General features: G+C 44.8%; 1 protein-coding gene across 4 annotated transcripts in view; it reads left to right on the top strand.

Moving 5' to 3' along the window:
• Window positions 1–20,261, top strand: part of RBM20 (RNA binding motif protein 20) — a 203,769-nt gene that overhangs the window by 122,115 nt on the left and 61,393 nt on the right. Inside the window, exon 1 of one of the 4 annotated variants that reach the window (XM_066354701.1) lies at window positions 2,354–2,560. The exons of the other annotated variants lie outside the window; for them this stretch is intronic. Within the exon in view, the coding sequence (XP_066210798.1) occupies window positions 2,478–2,560 (83 nt within the window). The 5' untranslated portion in view covers window positions 2,354–2,477. Of the gene's footprint in view, window positions 1–2,353; window positions 2,561–20,261 lie in introns of those variants that run through there. 4 annotated transcript variants of the gene reach the window in all.

Below are 20,261 nucleotides of genomic sequence, written 5' to 3'. Positions count from 1 at the left end.
ATCTTTTCTATTTTTTGATCTTTATTTTGTTTATTTCTGTTCTGATCTTTATTATTTCCTTCCTCCTGTTTACTTTGGATTTTGTTTATTTTTATTTCTATAGCCCCTTTAGGTATAAAGTTAGATTGCTTATTTTGGATTTTTCTTGGTTCTTGAGGTAGGCCTATATAGCTATGAACTTACCTCTTAGAACTGCTTTTGCTGCATTCCATGAATTTTAGAAAGTTGTTCCATTTTCTTTTGTCTCAAGGTAGTATTTGATTTACTGTTTGAGTTCCTCTTTGATCCATTGGTTGTTAAGTAGCATGTTGTTTAGTTTCTACATATTTGTGTTTTTTTCCAGTTTTCTTCATATAGTTGAGTTCTAGGTTCACCCCATTGTGATTCTAAAAATGCTTAGTCTATTTCAATCTTCTTAAATTTATTTAATCTTATTTTATGGCCTAATATGTGATCTGTCCTGGAGAATGCTCCATGTGCATGTGAAAAAAAAATTGTATTCTGCAGTTTGGGGATGAAATGTTCTATAAATGTCTATTGGGTAAACTCTTATCCTAAGAAAGTTCTGAGCATAATGAAATAAGACAGACTGAGGAAGGGCAAAATGTTCAGTCCATGGTTGGAGCTCCACCTTGCACCTTGGAGAAACCTAGCAGATCATGGGAGAGACCTAAGGCCTGAGTAGAAATGCATCTGCGGCCAGGTTGGCTGGTTCCCATAGGTCAGGATCTGGGACTGGCGCCTTTAGGTGTCTGTGACTGCGTCATGGGCAGAGAGCCAGGTGAGCCTGGGGCAGCCTGTGGGCTGTGACTAAATTAGGAAGAAAGAGTCCTTGGGCTCTCTGGGGAGCTCACTGGGCAAGTGGGCCTCGGGTGGAAAGCTGGAAGAGGGCTATTTAGACAGAGAGGACTGGCTTTCACTTAGACTTTTCAATCCTCTACAGGAACACCACACAGTGAGTCCTAGCAGGAGAGAAGCTTCCCTGTACCAGTGACCATTCCCCTGCCCCACCTCCAAGGGTGTATATAAAATAGGAGAACCCGGTGAACTTTAATCCCTACTCCTTTATAAGCTATTTTGGGGAGGTTGTACCTTATTTTAAAAAAAAAAACATAACCTCCTGGAATATTTTGAGAGGGGATTATATTGGATACTGGGCATCACAGATGAACATCAGACCTTCCAGACAGAACAAACGGATGATGGCTGCTTTACATAACCTGGCAATGGGGTACCCTTGGACAACAGGTTTTGATTTAGAAAATCACGCGCAGGTTGTTTGGTTTGATTGCATTGTAAGTATTATAGTGTAAAAGTTGGGAAGAGGATGGACACAAAGTAGTGGGGGGACGGTGGCTCCTTAAGAGATAAGTGATCAGGTTCCTAAGTAATTAAACTGCAAATCAGGCCAAGCTCAGCCTTGGACCCCAGGCATTCAGTAATTCCTCACAGAGAGGGCTTCTCAGCTTTCTTTTCGTGTGTGTGTGTGTATGTGTGTGTGTGTGTGTGTGTAGAATCATATTATCTGTGAGACTTGTGGAAGGGCTTATCCTTATGATAGTTTCTCAACTGTGGCACTATTGATATGTTGGGCTGGGTGATCCTTGTTTATGGGTTCTGTCCTGATCATTGTAGGATTTTAGCCACATCCCTGACCTCTCTGCTCAGTAATGACATGAGCCACCCCCAGTTCTGACAAACAAAATGTCTCTGGCATTCCCTGGAGGGGGGGATACGGGGATCACCCCCTGTCAAGAGCCACTGATTAAAACAGAAGACGGTCTATTTTTCCTGCTGAAAAGTATAAATATTATAGTTATCACTGGGCTCACCAGGTGAAAGGAGGGCTCACCTCAGTCCATCTCCTCCATACACACAGGAAAAAAGAAGGGGTCACTTATTAGGAGGTTTGTGGTTGGCAGTCAGTCTGTCGGTGCTGTCTGATGCGGCTACATCACTAACGGTCCTTTTGAGGTATTCTCAGGACCAAATTGTCACCTGTAAAAACCCAGAGTTAAAAACAAGCAAGTAAACAAACAAAGAAACAAACCACGATCACTATCACCACCACAAACAAAAAGTAGGAAAATAAACCAGAACAGGAGGCTTTGGAATCTTATTAAAAACGACCACGTGCTAGCCCTAGTCCCTCCCACCCCCCTTCTGAAGTGTTCTCAGACGCTGGCCGGGGTGTTGATATGTGGAGAGGCTGAGAACATGTGGTGTAAACATCGACTGATATTGTTTGCCATTTACACTCAGCATGTGTAATGCGGCAGGAATGGCTCCTGGTGGCATGTGACTCCCCTTCCAGATGGGCATGCGGACACCCGGGCCGCTCTTTCTCTTTCACTCTCTCTCGCTTTCATTCGCCCTCCGGTGCCCCTTCCCAGACTCCTGAGAGTTGAAGTGGAAGCCTATCATGATTGGCATGCAGGAAGCTGGTAGGATGTCATGGGAATTTTCTAGGGAGGCACATGCGCGACACCCAAAATGACTCCCCGTTTCCGTGGCCTCAGGTCAGCACTCCATGCCAGGCTCCCTGGTATTTTTCAAAAAGGTAAGGTTGCATGAGGTCACCCTACCTTTCCCCGGCACGGGGGAGAACCAAGGGTTTCCTTTTATTCCCTGGTCTGGGCAGCACTTTGGACCAGGCTCTTGGCGCTAAGCATTTGTGCATGAGTGTGCGATTTGTCTGTATCCCCACCCCCTCCTGTTTAAAAAAATGGTAATAAATGATCCACTGGGTAACATGTGACCTAAAACAGCTCCCCATGACCCCAGTGAAATCAGCAATCCCAATGTCAGGGTGTCTTTTTACACCAGTTACTAAACTCTTTCATAAAGAAAAGTCGGTGAGCGCAGGGAAACAGCCTGCATTGTCCCAGCCCGGAGGGAATAGAAGGGGACGTTTTCGGCATCCTGAACCTTACGAATGATTGAGGTGTTTTGTGTTCGTTGCTGGAATTTGCTGGTGATAAAAAACGAATGCAAAGCCGCTTGCAGTGTTTCTATCTTGAGTGCAGAGTAGGACTCGTGAAGCCGTGAGGAGTGCCGCGTTAGAATTCACGAGCCGGGGATGTTTTGCCCAGAAAGAATGCTTCCAAGCACCTCTGAAGGAACTGTGATATGCCTTTCAGCAACTATTAGATGTCTTTACATAAAGTTCAATTTGAAAGCAAAACAATTATTAAAGTCCCCAAGCAAGCAAGAATGTAAGTGTATAAATTTCTGCCGCGAGGCTCAGGGGACGTACTTGGACATGGACATGATGATCCCTTAGCAAGCTCAGGCACAACCAAACCCGATTCCCCTCATTTCTTTGTCCGAGGCGGTTAGAAGTAGCTTCGACACCTTTGGGAAAGGGATCCTGGTTTTCTACTTGCAAGTGTGTAAAAAGCAAACCCACTTTCATACTCCTGTAAAATGGCGTGTATTATGTATTGGATGGACATCATGGGAAATTTTTGGAACCTTAAAAAAAAGTCCATTATGGAGCCTTGCCATTATTTTCTGCCCTATATGCATCGGAATCATTTTTTCTCTCTTTCCCGTGTCAGAAAACTGAAAGGGAGAGAGTTAATATTTTCACACACTCGTTCCCTCCCCCACACTCATACTCTTAACAGCTGCCACATATGATTTTGTGGAATTTGATATTTCAAATGAAATGACTTCCTTATTTTTCATAGTAATATAATAATCAATTTTACCATAGAGAGCTGTGTACATGTCAAGCCTTGGCCGCTCCTAATTAGCAATGGATGGGGTAGCAGAGGAAAGAGTTGGAGGGCAGGTTTGAGTGAAAAGTCAGCCACCAGAGTTTTAACCATTCTCTCTTGCCTCCTCCGCCTGTTTGGATCTTAACCACAAGTTTTAGTTTATGGTTGATCTGACAAATATCTAGACTAGCACATGCAACCGTCACCGATGGGCCTGCCCCTCTCACTGTTGCTGCTTTGTCTTTTATCTTCCCTCTCTGCAGTAACTTTCATGTGGCCACGGCTTTGTAAAATTGAGGCAAAAGCCAGACGTCACCCGCATAGACTATTCTCTGCCTTGGGTGGCACCTGTGTTTTGTTGACTGTAGTCAGAAAGGTATGGTCTGTTTCTTCAGGCACCAGAAACTCCCATCCACTTTTGGGGAATGGAAGCTTTCTCAAATAAATAGTTGGCAGGTCTGTTTATGAAGTTTCAACCTCAAGACTCTCATTTACTCTCAGGAATTTAGAAGAATTAAACAGTGCCCATCTGCAACACAAGCACAGAAACATACACCTCGTATTTCACAATTAAACACTTAGCATAGTCTACTGAGGTCTGCGTTCCATGTGCTTAGAGACAGTCATAAATTCAAGCGAGTCCAACAAGTATTTGTTCAGCGCTTCTAATCTGCCTGGCACTGAGCCAAAGCCGCTCAGGAATGTGAAAGGTTTAAGATGTGGATGATGAATTCAAGGTGCTTATAATGTAGAAGGTAAAAGAGTCATCTGCCAGAAACCTCACCTGGCTCTCTGCAGCAGAGACTCTATGCACACCCTCGGAGGAGTCTGGCCACAGAAAGTACTTGTTGAACTGTGTGAAAGATGTTTTGGCAGGGCTGAGAAATACCGGTAGATCGCCCACGGTGTATGCGACCCTTTGTGGGCTAATAAAAACTTCAGTGTTTATTCTTAAAGATAATGTAAGACAAATGGCCTTACTGATTTTAGTGACAAAAAAATGGTTTGTGGAGTTTAAAGTGATAAAGAACAGATTAAGTTTATTCCTTTATAGATTGGTGGGCCTCAGACTTCACAATAGTCACGGGAGTTATTAAAAATCCTAGGGAATAGGGTGAATTGGAATCTCTGGACATGTGGCCCAAGCATCTGTATTTGTTAAAACACACCAAGCAATTGCAGTGACTTCCAGTTTGAAATCTAGAGATAAAGAAAATTTTATTTAAAAAGGGTTTGCTGACCTGTGGTGGCGCAGTGGATAAAGCGTCAACCTGGAAATGCTGAGGTCGCCGGTTTGAAACCCTGGGCTTGCCTGGTCAAGGCACATATGGGAGTTGATGCTTCCAGCTCCTCCACACCTTCTCTCTCTGTCTCTCTCTCCTCTCTCTCTCCCTCTCCGTCTCTCTCTCTCCCCTCTCTAAAATGAAAAGGGTTTGTTTGTTTTTAAGCCTTCGGTGAATTTGGAAAGTGGATTTTTATTGTAGTTGCGATGTTGCTTGACTGAAGTATTTTTTGCATTCTGGAATCTGACCCTCTGTTCTTTGCATTAGTGAACTCAGTGTGAATAGAGTTATGCTTTCTTCCTGCTCAGCAAACCTGATAACATGATGCTGAACTAATCAGTCTACTAAGTTATCTGAGGTTTTGTGAATTTGAGTGTTTTGGTTCCAGGAATTTAAATATTGAACATGGTGATGGAGTCTTTTAAAGAAAGGTAGGTATAAGTGAAGACGTGTGCCCCCTGAAATCATTTTTGCAGCGTTTAAAACTTCCATGAAAATGAAGCTCTCTCTTGGTGTCCTGGGAAGCTCATTAAACACAGAGGCGGCTCATTAAATACATGGTAGTTAATGCATTTTTTATAATAGACTGTACATTCTTAGGGTTGGAAGGTAGGGTCAGTGGTTCTCAAAGGGCAGCATCATTATCACCTGAACATGATACACTTGCAAATTCTGAGGCCTTATCCCAGACCTGCTGAGAAGGAAACTGGGTTGAACCCAGCCCTTGTGTTTTAAGTGCTCTCCTGATGCCTACCGAAGTTTTTTTTTTTAAAAAAAATCACTGCTTTTGTTTCCCCTCATCATTTTAAAGACAGGTCTGTTCATTACAGGTTGAGTGCCTCTCTCTGAAGTCACCCAGAACTAGAGCAGCAGCAGAGGCAAGAACTCGGATCTCTCAGTGTAAAATCTATCTCTATGCCACGGTCAGACCATCCTAACTTTTCCACGTGCCATCAATAACAGCTTTAAGAAAACACCCACCACCCTAAAATCATAAGGCATAAACGAATCTTAAATGATGTCTCATCTGACCCTCCCATTTTACAGATGAGAAAACTAAGTTCTACAGGGTAAAACGAGTGCAATAAAATGCGTAGCTATTGGTGGCAGAGCCTATTTAAGAAGTGGGACTAATGACACCAGAAACAGTGGCTCCGCCACCAGTACCCCTAGTGCCTCTTCACGTTCATATGAACTCCATTTGGCTTGGACCATGTTGGTTAAAATGTCCATGTTAACAAGCAGGCAATTGTAAGAGAAGACCAGCTATTTTGATTGAGAATTTTAATTCTTTAAAATTAAAATCTAAAATTTTATCTTGGCTTAAAATTAGCTTGAATTTTAGAATGCTTCCCAGGAAAATCTCAGCGATAGAAGCTACTGAAAAGAAAGGTTAGAGAACATAGGGGCCATTCATTCCCTGAGCATATGTTTCATCTCAGAATCATGCAGATTAGATACTTCCAGCTCCTCAGCTCGCTCACTGGAGCTACATTTTCTTCAGATTTAGTTAAAAGGAAAAATGTGGCAACAAGTCTGTTTGTTGAATATTTTAGAACTTTATACTTGATGTGGTCAGTGGTATTTACATAATTTCCACAGTGTTCAAAGACTGCGTTTAATCCACAGTCTCTGCAGGCCTTCATCTTCAAAGCCTTGAGCAACACACACAGAACATGTGCCCAGGAAAACAGATTGAGAATGCCATACGCAGCTATGGTCTCGCACACGTATACACAGATAGGGGGTGTACATGTATAGAGGTGCTTATTGGTTCCACATACCCACCCTGTGCCTGGCACTGTGACATTAAACGGGACACACAATTCCTGCTTTCAAAATGATGAAGGACCAGTGAGGAAGTCGGATGAGCCACTGGGTAGACAGTTGTGAGAAAGGTTGAGAGGAGTTAGAAGAAAGTGTAATTGAGGCTTGAGGAGTAGCAGAGCATTGTGGGGGGTTGTAGAAGGGGCACCAGCACACACTGGATGGGGGCAGAAATCAGAGAAGTCTACCTGGAGGAGGTGACATCTAACTGCATATTGAAGGATGGTAGTTAGCTAGGTGAGGCGAAGCAGGGAAGAGCTTGTCCAGGGAGAGGGAGCAGTATTAGCCTATGCACTTCTCAATATTTTATTTGCCTGTATAGACGTGAACATTTGGCTTTTTAGAGACCTTTGTGCAGCAGTTTTAAAAAATATATATATTTCAGACAGCTTGTTTGTCCATCTCAGAAGGTGCCCATGTTCCCCAGAAAAGTTTGTCGGCTCAGAGGTCCCCGTACCTTAGGCGACGGAGACATGGCCAGCTTGCTCCTAACCCCAGAAGTCAGACCAACTCCCTCAATTTGAGCCTGCATAAAACCAGTGAAACTCTGCCCGACATGAATTTCCTGAAGAATTGTGTGTCAGACAAACCAACTCCGGTCCCGAATGGATTCGAGCTGCATTTTACTGTGAAAGCCTGGGTCTGTCTGTGGAATGCCTTTGTAGGGGCACTTTTGGTATTTCTTTCCCTAAATCTTCATGGTTAGAGAGAAGAGAGCCCCTCCCTGTGCTGAACGGCCTGCCCAAGAGATTAGAGGGAGAAGAAATTAAATTAGTTCATGCTGGCTGGCCAACAACGCATCCGTCTGAACAGAACCACATATATATTTAACAATGCTTTCTTTAGAAGCATTCCCGGGAGCTTAAAAATAGCTTAATTCATGAGAAATCATCATAATAATAATAACTATTATTATTATTGAATTCAATAATTATTATTATTGTCAACCGTCACCATGCTTTGTAGCATCTGCACACCATGTTCGATCTTTACAACAGGGCAGATGTGATTATTTCCATTTGACATATGAGGAAATTAAATCTTCAAGTCATCAGATTTCAAAGGTGGAAGTACCTTAGAGATCCTTTTATATCCAGTTTTCTCATTTTACAAAAAAAAAAAAAAAAGGGAAGTTGACTGACCTGCAGTCTGTAGGAAATACACAGTGGTTATGAGACCAGGCTGGGGTCTTCTGATATCTAGAAAATATCTCTTTTTTTTGCTACATCACACTGCCTTCAATACTCAGTGCGATCAAAGAAACTTGGGAGAAGATACATTTGTGTCTTTAGGAGAAATATTGTTGAAACCAGTCTTACATGCTTTTTTAATGAACACGTGGATGTCTAAAAAGAGTCCTTTATTTGTATACTTTCTCTGTTTATAGATAGCTACAGATAGATATCCAGATAAATAGACAAACACACCACAGGTAGTTGTCACTAAGGAGGTGCAGGTGGAATTGGACCAGGCAGAGGCTCAAGGGGGAACTTCAGCAGTATACTTGTATTTTTTGATAAAAAATATCCGAGGCAAAAGTGACCCTAACTGCGGCATTTGTTCATTTTGGTGATGGGCAATGAATTCACAAGGATCTGTTGTGTTCTTCATATTTCTGTAGTTTTAAAATTTAAGACAAAACAAATATGAATATTAAAAACAGTCACCACTTACAATACCATTGTCTTCTAAAATAAAGGATTTTTTAAAATTATTTTTATTTATTTATTCATTTTAGAGGAGAGAGAGAGAGAAGAGGGGAGGAGCAGGAAGCTTCAACTCCCATATGTGCCTTGACCGGGCAAGCCCAGGGTTTTGAACCGGCAACCTCAGCATTCCAGGTCGACGCTTTTATCCACTGTGCCACCACAGGTCAGGCAGAAAAATAAAGGATATTTTAAAGAAAGAAAAACGGTACAGAAGAGGAAGGGAAAAATCTAATATACGGTTCTTGGTGGCAACTAAACATTAATTGACTCTTTGCTTTCAGTCTTTCCCATGTACCACTAGCAGAATGTATGCTGTTTTCTTTGTATTTGCTGCGTTGCGCATTCTGCTCTGTACGTTCTCAGCCCTCCTACTATCGCCAGCAGGAAAGGCAAGCCCTCTTTGTCAGTTACAAGGCTACCAGCTGCTCCTTTGTGACTACACGTCTCCTGGTTCTGAGAACCTTACTCGGTCCGCTGGAAGTGGTGCCGAGCATAACGGACCAACAGGCTGGGGGTTTGATACCAGATGCGTTATTTAAAACCACATTCTGGGGGTGTTAAGTTTAGTTAACTTAGTAAGTAAACTTATTGTGGGAATCTTTTCATGAAGTGCACATATATCAAATCATTATGTTGTACAACTTACATTTATACAGTGTTATTTGTCAGTTACATCTCAGTAAAGCTGTAAAAAAAATTTAAAGACCACTATGACAAGTTGGGAGAAAAAAACTCAGAGAGTAAAGGAAAAAGCTTTATAATTTAGAACCTTTGAACAAACCGAAAAGATGAAACAAAACAAAAATATCATGCCTGAAGAGGTAGGGCCAGGGATGCGGGTTTAGAAGCTCCTGTAATGAACCTGTAACAGGAGACAGAATATTGGCCGGACAGTCAGAAGGCTCGTTCAAGTCGCAGCCAGCTCCCTCATTCACTGGGTGCCCTCAGACGGTTCCTCTGACCTTTTGTGGTCTCAGTATTCCTAATATAAACTGGAAGTGGTCACATTTGACTTACCTATCCATATGGTTGTCCTGGAGATCAGATAGCTAATGAGGCGAAACCACTTTTTAATACTCCAAGTGGCCTTGGCCGGTGGTGCAGTGGATCGAATGCTGTTCTGGAGCACCGAGGTTGCTGGTTCTCTCCAGGGCTGCCGGCTCAATCCTGGGTCATTGGCTTGATCCCGAGGCTGCTGGCTCAACCCCAAGGTCACTGGTTCGAGCTCTAGTTAGGGCACATATGAGAAGCAATCAATGGCTACACAACTAAATGGAACAACAAGTTGATGCTTCTCTCTCCCTTCCCCTGGCACTCTCTCTCTCTTTTTTTCTCCCTTCCTCTCGCTCTCTAAAAAAAAAACTCCAACTGAAAAACATGAAACAAAAGAGAGATGACAGGATTATCATTACTGCTATGACTCTCCAAGAGGTGTCATGATTATATGAATCATCATATGGTACCATCATGGCTGAAGCCCAAACGTGGGATAACACCAGCACTGACCAGGTAATCTTGAAATTAGTCATAGAGGCCTAACTAGTGATAATCCACCCATAGCTCCATTGTTACCAAGAAAATGGCATTCACCAAAAAGTGCACGATCTCACTCTGCCCCCCACCCCCCAAAAAGGAGAAAACTCTATGGTGATGTTGGTGGGGGCATGTCCCACTGTAGTGGCTCCATTAGGCCTGAGGAATGAGGAGGACTGGGTTTGACACCCTCCTCTCCTCTGTTTAGAGGTGTGGCTTGAGTTGATTAACATATTATGTCAGCTTCATTGGGCTTCACTTTTTTCTCTGTAAACTGAGTGGGTTAATCTAAGCCAGCGGTTTTCAACCTGTGGGTCGCGACCCCGGCAGGGGTCAAACGACCAAAACACAGGGGTCGCCTAAAGCCATCGGAAAATACATATTTATTATACAATACATTTTAAAATATGTATTTCCGATGGCTTTAGGTGACCCCTGTGTTTTGGTGGTTCGACCTCCGCCGGGGTCTCAACCCACAGGTTGAGAACCGCTGATCTAAGCGGTCTCAAGGCCTCTTCTTGGTCGTAATAATATTTGTGATAATTAGCTAGAGTTTGAACTTTAGCCCCGATATTACTGTAGTATTATAATTGTCATCTTGTAACCTGGCATTTAGGGACTGTTCTCAGTGGTTCGGATCCTGACCTCACTTCTAAGAGCATTACAGTACAGTTGAGAGTTTATGATTTGAAGCTCAGCTCCTAGGAGGCAACAGGAGGGCAGGACCCAGCAAAAACTTGATCCTGATTGTATTTTACTGGATTTGGCCGTGTTATAAAGGTCTGACCAAACCTGGAAAACATTCTCTTGCCTGACCATGAGCCCTCTCACCTGGATTATGTTTTATATCTGAACACATAAAACACAGCCCATTCATTGCTTGGCCTGGACAGGGAACTGAGTTGAACTGGAAGTGAATTTACAGTCCTGATTGGTTATCTAGGAAGGTCTTGTGCTTCCTGAGAATGTGACCTGTGAGGTCTGTTTAGATACTACTGTGCTGGGCTGCGGTTCTTGGCTTTTGCTTCTGGCTGGCTGGCCATGACCAGGGGAAAGCCGTGAGTCTGTACACACTCACCCACTGGACTTCAGCTGTGGCCTCCTTATTCCATGGCCCTTTGCCTCTGTTCTCGAAGACTTACCTGGTTCGCTGAGCAACTGTTATAACGCACTCTGTTCCCTCTGAGTCCCAGTCCCTGCCCTGCGCCCTGCTCTCTGAGCAGATGTCCATCCTTGTTTTTTCCTTCTCTTCTCTCCATACTTACATTGCCTGTGCTCTCTGTCCTCTATCTCGGTCTCTAAGGAAGATTCGTTGCTGCCTTGGCAGAGCTCACTCGGCATCTGCACTGATGATGACAACGACGAGGTGATGATAGCGGTAGTCATAGTAATGGTGATGATGATAAGAAGACTGGCTGTAGTAATAGTTGCTGCGACATTTGTTTAGAGCAGAGGTCCCTAAACTACGGCCCGCAGCCGCATGTGGCCCCCTGAGGCCATTTATCCGGCCCCTGCCGCACTTCCGGAAGGGGCACCTCTTTCATTGGTGGTCAGTGAGAGGAGCACATTGACCATCTCATTAGCCAAAAGCAGGTCCATAGTTCCCATTGAAATAGTGGTCAGTTTGTTGATTTAAATTTACTTGTTCTTTATTTTAAATATTGTATTTGTTCCCGTTTTGTTTTTTTACTTTAAAATAAGATATGTGCAGTGTGCATAGGGATTTGTTCATAGTTTTTTTTTTTATAGTTCGGCCCTCCAACGGTCTGAGGGACAGAGAACTGGCCCCCTGTGTAAAAAGTTTGGGGACCCCTGGTTTAGAAAATGCTTACTTTGTGCTAGAAACCGTGCGGAATAATTTATGTACACCCTATCACTTAACTCAGAACAAGTTTTACCTTAGATAGAACCACTCCAACTTTAACAACAAGGGCCCCAAGGCTTACAGAGGACGAGTGTTTGCCCACAGTTCCCAGCTTATAAATGGCAAACTAGAATTCATACCCAGGTGAATACTAAGTCTGCAACCTGAGCTCCTCTCACCCCTCACCCCCACCCTCGTCTGCATGCAGAGCACAATCACGTTGATATGGCTGCTGTTTCGCAAATATGACCGAGCTGGTTTTAACCCATTCTACCTTGAATCTTTATCTCTGAGGATGTGAGTGACATATATCACTTCCTCTGTGGAGGACTGTTTTCCGAAAGCGAAAGGTGTGATGGGCTCACACAGAAAATGTCCCGTTTCCAGTGACCTCCCAGACAATGCCGCACCATTAATTACCTCTCTACAGCACCTCACGAGTAGTGCTGCAAATTGAACAATTTGCAGAGATTCTGACAACTCTTTACTTACTTGACCTGTATCACTAATGCCTTGCATAAAGCCAGTTCTTCGTGCCACAAACATAGCCTGTTTGTTGTTAAAAAAGCGAAAGGTATCTCAGTAGATTAGCAGTTGCCTCCTTGTGAATGTCAAGGTTATTATGTCCCCAGCTCACAAGACCACCTGTGCAGCAAGGGCCAGATCTCTGAACTTGCGAGTGGTTGTTGCATAGCCCACACCCCAGTCTCGTGACCCCCATGCAGGGCTCTTACTCTGCCCAAGGTGAAGGAGCATTTTGTTCCCGGAACTCCAGGAAGCAGGTCTCTCTAATTAGTAGACATTTACATGAAGGTGACTGCCTGCGTTTCCCCTGCGTGACCTCTTAGCTGCTCAGTCTTTACAGTTGGTCCCCTCCGCAGAGAAAGCCGGGGAATGACAGACATCTCTTGAGTCAGTGTGGGGCCATGGAGGGGAGATGCATAAATTAAATGTGGATGATTCAAGTAGGTTGGCTTTCTTCTTACATTATTATTTTTCTTAAACAAATGAAGGAAATGCACTGGTGTGTGTACAGAAGCCCAAGCAGGTCCAGGGGAGGTGTTCCCCTGCGGTCACTCAGGAGCTGCCTGGGCCCCTGTCTCCCGGCCAGTGGATTTGGGTTGGCATTATTTACAAGCAGGCTCTCCTTACGTGGTGGCTCAAATTCAACCACTTTAGTAACCCAGGCATGACAAAAAGATGTCTCTCTCTCCTGATGACGCCAACAAAACGTCAGGGAGTGTCTGTCCACCCTGAACTGGTCACTGTAGCCAGAGGGTTCTGACTGGCCAGGTTTGCATCACATTGAATGGGGATTACTATTCCCATTTTACAGACGAGAAAATTAAGCACACTTACTGGAAAAGTTAAGTGACTTTCTCTCATCCCATAACCAGTAACTGGCAGGCCTCAGACCACCCTTTCACCCTACAAGCTGCCTCTCACTAACAGCCGATCAACTTTGCGTCTGTAGATGGATGAATTAGCCTAGAACGTTTGCGTGTCTTTGTTCAGAGTTCTCTCTGTCCTTTTGTTTCATTTGTTACATTTTTCTGAAACAGCTGAGGCTTGAACCACTTCCTCCTGTGCCTTACTGTTTTTTGATTACTCCTAAGAAATAGTCAGCGCTCTCTGAGTTGGCCTGTCTTCTCTTGAGAAGATGTTTCTTTTCCATCTCTGTGTCCCCACCACCTAGCAACTTTGCCCAGCACATAATAGATGCTCAGCCCGTGTGGGCTGAATGGGCAAATGCATGAACACCCGTTGGCCCCTTTAATGGCGTCCATGCCGAGTGGAGGTCCCCGGCCCCTGTCTGTGTCTGGGGCGTTCTTGCTGCCTTTCAGAACAGGATGGATCACATCACAAAAATCGTGCTGAATTTCCAGCACCCTGACTCAAACAGAGAAATGACGGTGCCTCCTCCTTGTGCCCCAGGAGTAATCCATCACTGCATCCTGCTTGGGACTCGGAATAAAACGTGGAAGAGTTTGGGACAAATAATGAGCATTGTCAAGTGGGGACAGCTGTTGCTCTCCTGGTGGATACAATATGTTGCACATCCTTTAGGCCCCGAGGGATTAAACCATTCGAAACAGTTTTCATCTGGATCTCTTAAATCTCCTGGCATTAAAGAGGCAACTATTTCTCCTTTATGTTATATTTTATTTTTTAAACTATTGAGAGAAATGCAGTTTTAATTTTAAAAAATCTTTCTAAGTGAGCAGTGAACCAAAGATTTTAATGTAATTATGCGCCGTGAATTCTTTGTAACCATTAATGGCTCAGAAAGGCAACATCAGCCCTGGGGAGAGGAAGCCCTGTGGGGGCCTGGATGAATCTGAGCGGCTGTGATGTGTTTTTTCTGTGAGTCTTTTTCTGTGGTTGTGTGGTAGCTTCTCTACCTGTGTGCCAGTCTCCTCCTGTCGAGGTCTGACTGTCTGACTGCACACCGAGCCACTGCACAAGTTTAGGAAAAGTGAAGATGTAGCAAGTGTATAGAACTGTTCCCCAGACCCAGAGGCATCCCTACTGTGGCCTCTGGACCTTACAGGGGTCCAAAGGGACTGCATCTTTGCATCTCCCTTGTGCCAGAAGTGTTTTGCATTGTGAAGTTATTCGGTATTTCTTTCAACAGAGGGGAGGACCACAGATAAATATGGGTAGAGATCAGTGGTCCTCAACCCCCGGGCCGCAGACTGGTACCGGTCCGCAAGAGAAAGAATAAATAACTTACATTATTTCCATTTTATTTATATTTAAGTCGGAATGATGTTTTATTTTTTTAAAAATGACCAGATTCCCTCTGTTACATCCGTCCAAGACTCACTCTTGACGCTTGTCTCGGTCACGTGATACATTTATCCATCCCACCCTAAAGGCCGGTCCATGAAAATATTTTCTGACATTAAACTGGTCCGTGGCCCAAAAAAGTTGGGGACCACTGAACTAGAGATAGTTCTGGGGCTTAGTGAGGGCTGTTTGTTCCAGGGTTAAAAGTTGGTTTGAATGGTCTGAGTTCTCATTAAGATTTTTTTATTTTTTGTTTTGTTTTTGTTTTTTTGTGTGTGAGATAAAGAGAGAGAGAGACAGATAGAGGAACAGATAGGAACAGACAAGAAGGGAAAGAGATGAGAAGCATCAATTCTTCATTGCAGCACCTTAATTGTTCATTGATTTCTCATATATGCCTTGACCAGGGGGCTACAGCAGACTGAGTGACCCCTTGCTCGAGCCAGCGACCTTGGGCTCAAGCTGGTGAGCCTAGCTCAAACTAGGTGAGCCTGCGCTCAAGCCGGCGACCTCAGAGTTTAAACCTGGGTCCTCTGCGTCCCAGTGTGACACTCTATCCACTCTGCCACTGCCTGGTCAGGCTCTCACTAGGGTTTTACGGCCACTTTGTCTCTTTGTTAATGAGGGGGCTGGAAGAGTTAATCCCTAAGGATCTGCAATTCCCAGCTTTCCCCAGCTTTCGTAGGTTGCCATTACTCCAGCAGGGGAAGAAAGTTGACTTTGAAGAGGAAGAGACCTCTGGGTTTTCCTGGCTCCTGCTTGAGTTCCTAGAGGGTCTTCAGACACCTGGTCAGATGGATCTCTGCTGTCCAGGATCTCTGGGAACATAAGTTCATACTGACAAGGTCCACCAGTGTCCCCTCGGAGCGGAAGCCTCTTTTACATATAATTTTCTTGGTGGATTGTATTAGTTTGCTGTTTGCTTCTGTAACATATTACCACAGATGTAGTGGCTTGCAGCAGTACAAACTGCTTACCTTACTGTTCTGGAAGTCAGAAGTACCAAATCTATCTCACTGGGCCAAAATCAAGGTGTTACCAGGGCTGGTTTCTCCTGGAGGCTCTAAGGAAAATGCGTTTCCTGACCTTTTCCCACTGTTGAAGGCCTCCTGCATTCCTTGGCTCATTGCCCCTTCCTCCAGCTTCAAAGTCAATGTGGCATCTTCTCTCCTCACTGACCTCTGCTTCCATCCTGGTATCTCTCTCTGACTCCCATCCTCCTGCCTACATTTTATAAGGACCTTTGTGATTGCATCAGACCCACCCAGCTAATCCAGGATAATCTCTCCATTTCATGCTCCTAACTTAATCGCCTCTGCAAAGTTCCTTCTACCGTGCAAGGTGACATTGTACAGGTCATGGGGATTAGGATGTAGATATCTTTGGGAGCCATTATTCAGCCTACCACAGGGATTATCCATCAATTTCAAAACCTTAACTTGGACAAGGAGGAGGGTATATTGAAACTCCTGCTTTGGAATGGGGGAATCATAGACCGTCCCCTTGGTGGTTGACTCTAGCTGATTGCAGTTTAAGCTGTGTACAACAGCAAAACCCATTTGCTTTCTGGGTACAGGGGGTCCTTGGGTTACGACACACAGTCCTATTGACAGTGATATAACCTGAATTTTGGTGTAAATCGAAACACACCCTAGCCTAACACAAACAGAACACTTGCGCTTTTAACAGTCCAAAATGGCGCAGGTAAGCATACTTGGGGACGCCAACTCCCTCACTCATCTGCCTCATTACTGCATATTCTTCCACTGCGTGCAACCAAACTAGTTTGTCCACATAGTTTGTAGGTATGACACTAATGGCGTGAGCCAAAACACTCGTGTCTCAATTTTTTAAAGTTTTTATGGGAGTGAGCCTTGTAAACTCGAAACGTTGTATGTTGAGACTATTGTAACCCAAGGAATCCCTGTATATTTAGATTCTCCTTTTTGAATTGTAGGAGGGCCTTTATTCGTAGAAATGTATACTCTCAAAAGAGGTGCCCACATCTCCTGAAAGCCACCAGGTTCTGATGAGCCACACCCATTATCTTCCCGCTTATTCTGTTCATGACGGTTACTGAGTGTCCGCCAAGTGCACAGAGGCATGCTGGGGAAATCACAGTCTCCCAGACATGCTCCTTTCCCTCGTGGAGCTTTATGTCTGGGGGGGGGGGGGGCAGGAGAAAGGCACATAAACAATTATTTTTAACATAAAGCAGGATGTGCCAAGTTATGTAACAGCGAGGAACCAAGGTAGCAGGGGGACATGAGGATGACATCACTTCTAGCCCCTCGGGTGTCAGATTATATGTACCAATTTTTGGTTAAAAATATGTTTCCTACAGCACCTGAATTTTAGGTGATTAATTTGTGAGCTAAAAATGCTAGGATGTTTAAAAGTTAGGATGGTGGGTCTTTCTCTTTACCTAAGGGTTCTCAATTCAAAAGAGGTATCTAGTTCGGATGATTCATATGAAATCACTTCTACTCAAGATCGATTAAAGCTGGGGACAATAAGAATTTGCTAGGCAAAGCAGAAGTCGAAAGGAAATGGTCTTACTTTCTGCTGGATCCGAACGGGGACGGTGTACCCTGGGCTGTCCAGCCTCAGGGCAGCACGTGCGTCCATGGCTGACCTCCAAACCCCCAGCGGGGCTGCTTTCCTGGGTGGAAAGGCAGCTCTTTCCCCCGGGTCCTTTCCGAGCTGCAGGAGAACCTCCTGCAAGAGCTCCCTCCAGCCCTGACCACAGTTTTAGAAAATACAGCTGACTTCTCCTGGAAAAACAAAACCAACCTCTTCTTACTCTGGTCATAGAAACCAAGTTGGCACCTCATTATCGCCTTGTTAGCAAGGACAGGCTGTGTTGAGGACAAACCTGGGAGGAAGGGTTGGCTCCGTGTGGGCAGGGTTTTGTGTTAAGCTTAATTGCTTGTCTAAAGCTCAGCTAAATACTACACAAGCAGAAATCTATCATCAGACTCTTGACCATCCTCCTCTTCCTTTCATATTCTCACCTACGTAGATAATTAGCACCTCCGTCCTGATTTGTGCCTGGGCCTCACTGGGGCCACCAAGGCTCTGCTGCAACCAGCACGACTAAGAGGAGAAAAGGTCTGCAACCACCTTTAACTGAGAACCCCCAGCCCCCCAATATCTTCCAGTGCAGCCCCCCAATATCTTCCGGTTCGTTCTGCCCTGGGAGCACAGCAGGGCTGCTGGCTGGGTGATGGCAGTATCTCTGTAATGACTTACAGCAAATTCTTGGTTTCTCACAGGATGGGGACATAGAAACCCAAAGTCATTTTCATCTGGCTCTGAAATGTGTTTTGTACTTGCATTTGAACGTGGGTGTGCCTGATGTTCTGAGAACTCACTTCCAAAAGGACAGGGGGGCAGCCCATGAGACCTGCCCCGAGAGGGCTGAGAAACTGATGCTTCTCCACAGCCGCCTGGCTTCTCAAAGCCTTGCTGGCGTTTGAATCCCACGTCTGTATTCACTAACTGCGAGTCTTTGTAAGGAGGTCACCTCACCTCTCTGAGCTGTAGGTCCTGGCCCTGCATCGTTGGGGTGAACGTTTCCTACCCCATAGGACTGATGGAGAGATCACAGGAGATCATGCAGGCTAACTAAGCGTGGGTCACGCAGTAGCGTCCCAGTCAACGTGAGACTCTCTCTGTTCCCCTTCTTCCTCACGACCTCCACACCGCCCCCTGCCTCCCGCCATTCTCTCAGACCGATGCGAAGCGCCGAGCCAAGCAGAGGCTTGCTTCCCTCCCAGTGTCTCCAAAGCGGAGAGATCTGACGTGCCACACACTTTCCACGTTTCCCTTTTTCCTGAGCTGTGCCCTGCCCAACCTCTCTCCTTTGTTTCATCTTCGTCAGACATTTACTGTGCAGAACCGGGAACGTGGACACCTTGTCTAAAGTGTTCTGGCTCTGCAGTTTCTATTCTGCATTTCTTTTCTTTTCTTTTCTTTTCTTTTCTTTTGTATTTCTCTGAAGTTGGAAACGGGGAGGCAGTCAGACAGACTTCCGCATGCCCCCGACCGGGGCCCACCCAGCATGCCCACCAGGGGGCAATGCTCCGCCCATCTGGGGCGTTGCTTTGTTGCAACCAGGGCCATTCTAGTGCCTGAGGCAGAGGCCACAGAGCCATCCTCAGCACCCGGGCCATCTTTGCTCCAATGGAGCCTTGGCTGCAGGAGGGGAAGAGAGAGACAGAGAGGAAGGAGAGAGGGAGGGGTGGAGGAGCAGGTGGGCGCTTCTCCTGTGTGCCCTGGCCGGGAATCGAACCCAGGACTCCTGCATGCCAGGCTGATGCTCTACCACTGAGCCAACCGGCCAGGGCCTCTATTCTGCACTTCTGAATGTATAGCCTGGGTTGTCCATGGTCATCCGCTTTCAAATGTACAGCTTCATTCTTCCCATTCAGATGTCCTGGGAATTCCTGCTCATCAACATCCCAAATACATTTCCCAGTTCCACCCATAAGGGATGTTTGAGACCCAAGAAATACCATCTTACAAGAGAGCTCTTGACTGCAGGAACCACATATCCCAGACTTCCTGGAAAAGTCTGTCCCCTTATACATCTTGATTTTTGGTCCAGGAAACGCCATAACCAACCAGCAGAGGTCATGTGGAAGACACGTTCAGACAGAGCACCCCTGTTGTAATATTCTGTGCACACCCACCACTGCCTATGGCCTCAAATTCAGATTCTTCTCTTGTAAATGTCCGGTTAGTCTTTGTGCTGGTTGGGTTTGAGAATGGACTCAAGGGAGCATGGTTCTTGCTGCTTTTGGAAGTGAAATAAGGACCGGATGACATGTGTTTGGTGCAAATACACACAATTTATTCTGCCTGCAGTTTTGAAGCCTGCTTTTTCACTGAGCATCAGAGTATATGGATTTTCTCATGCCACTGACTTTTGGGGGGAGGGTATAAGTAGTGACCTTACCAAATTCAAGACAGTGCTTACCATCAGCAATGATAGCGGTCAGGGGTGGATGGGGACATTTTGCTCGTTGGAATGTTTTCTGTCTTAAGCTCAGTGCCAGGTACATTTTTGAATGTCTTAATACTTACATACTTGCATACAGAAGTACTGAATGTCTACTTAATATTCTGTTCTGTAGCTATAATCGCAATTTACTCAGTTTAAACCTTCCCTTCCTGTTGTCAGATATTTATAATTTTCAACTATGGACTCTTAAGTAATAAAGTACTATTAAACATTTTGGGAGTCAAGTTTTGTCTGAATGTTAGCTCACTTTCTTAAGGTAGATTTATAGGCTTGAATTACTGGGTTAAAGTATATGGCTATTTGAAGGGCATATTCCGTGGCTACCTTTTAACAAAGTTGTGTGAGTTTAAGACAATCATTGACATGTGTCCCTCCCACTTTGTCTCACACCAGCACTGAGTGCTATTTTATTATTATTATTTTTTTAATGTGATGCTTTCCTAGGCAAATATTTGCTTCTAATAGTGTTGGCTTGTATTTCTTTGATTACTGGTGAGCTGGAACATT

This window comes from Saccopteryx leptura, chromosome 13 (genome assembly GCF_036850995.1).
Source record: "Saccopteryx leptura isolate mSacLep1 chromosome 13, mSacLep1_pri_phased_curated, whole genome shotgun sequence".
In the NCBI taxonomy this organism is placed as follows: domain Eukaryota; kingdom Metazoa; phylum Chordata; class Mammalia; order Chiroptera; family Emballonuridae; genus Saccopteryx; species Saccopteryx leptura.
The sequence above is the reverse complement of the archived record's forward strand: the minus strand, read 5'-3'. Positions and strand labels throughout refer to the sequence as shown.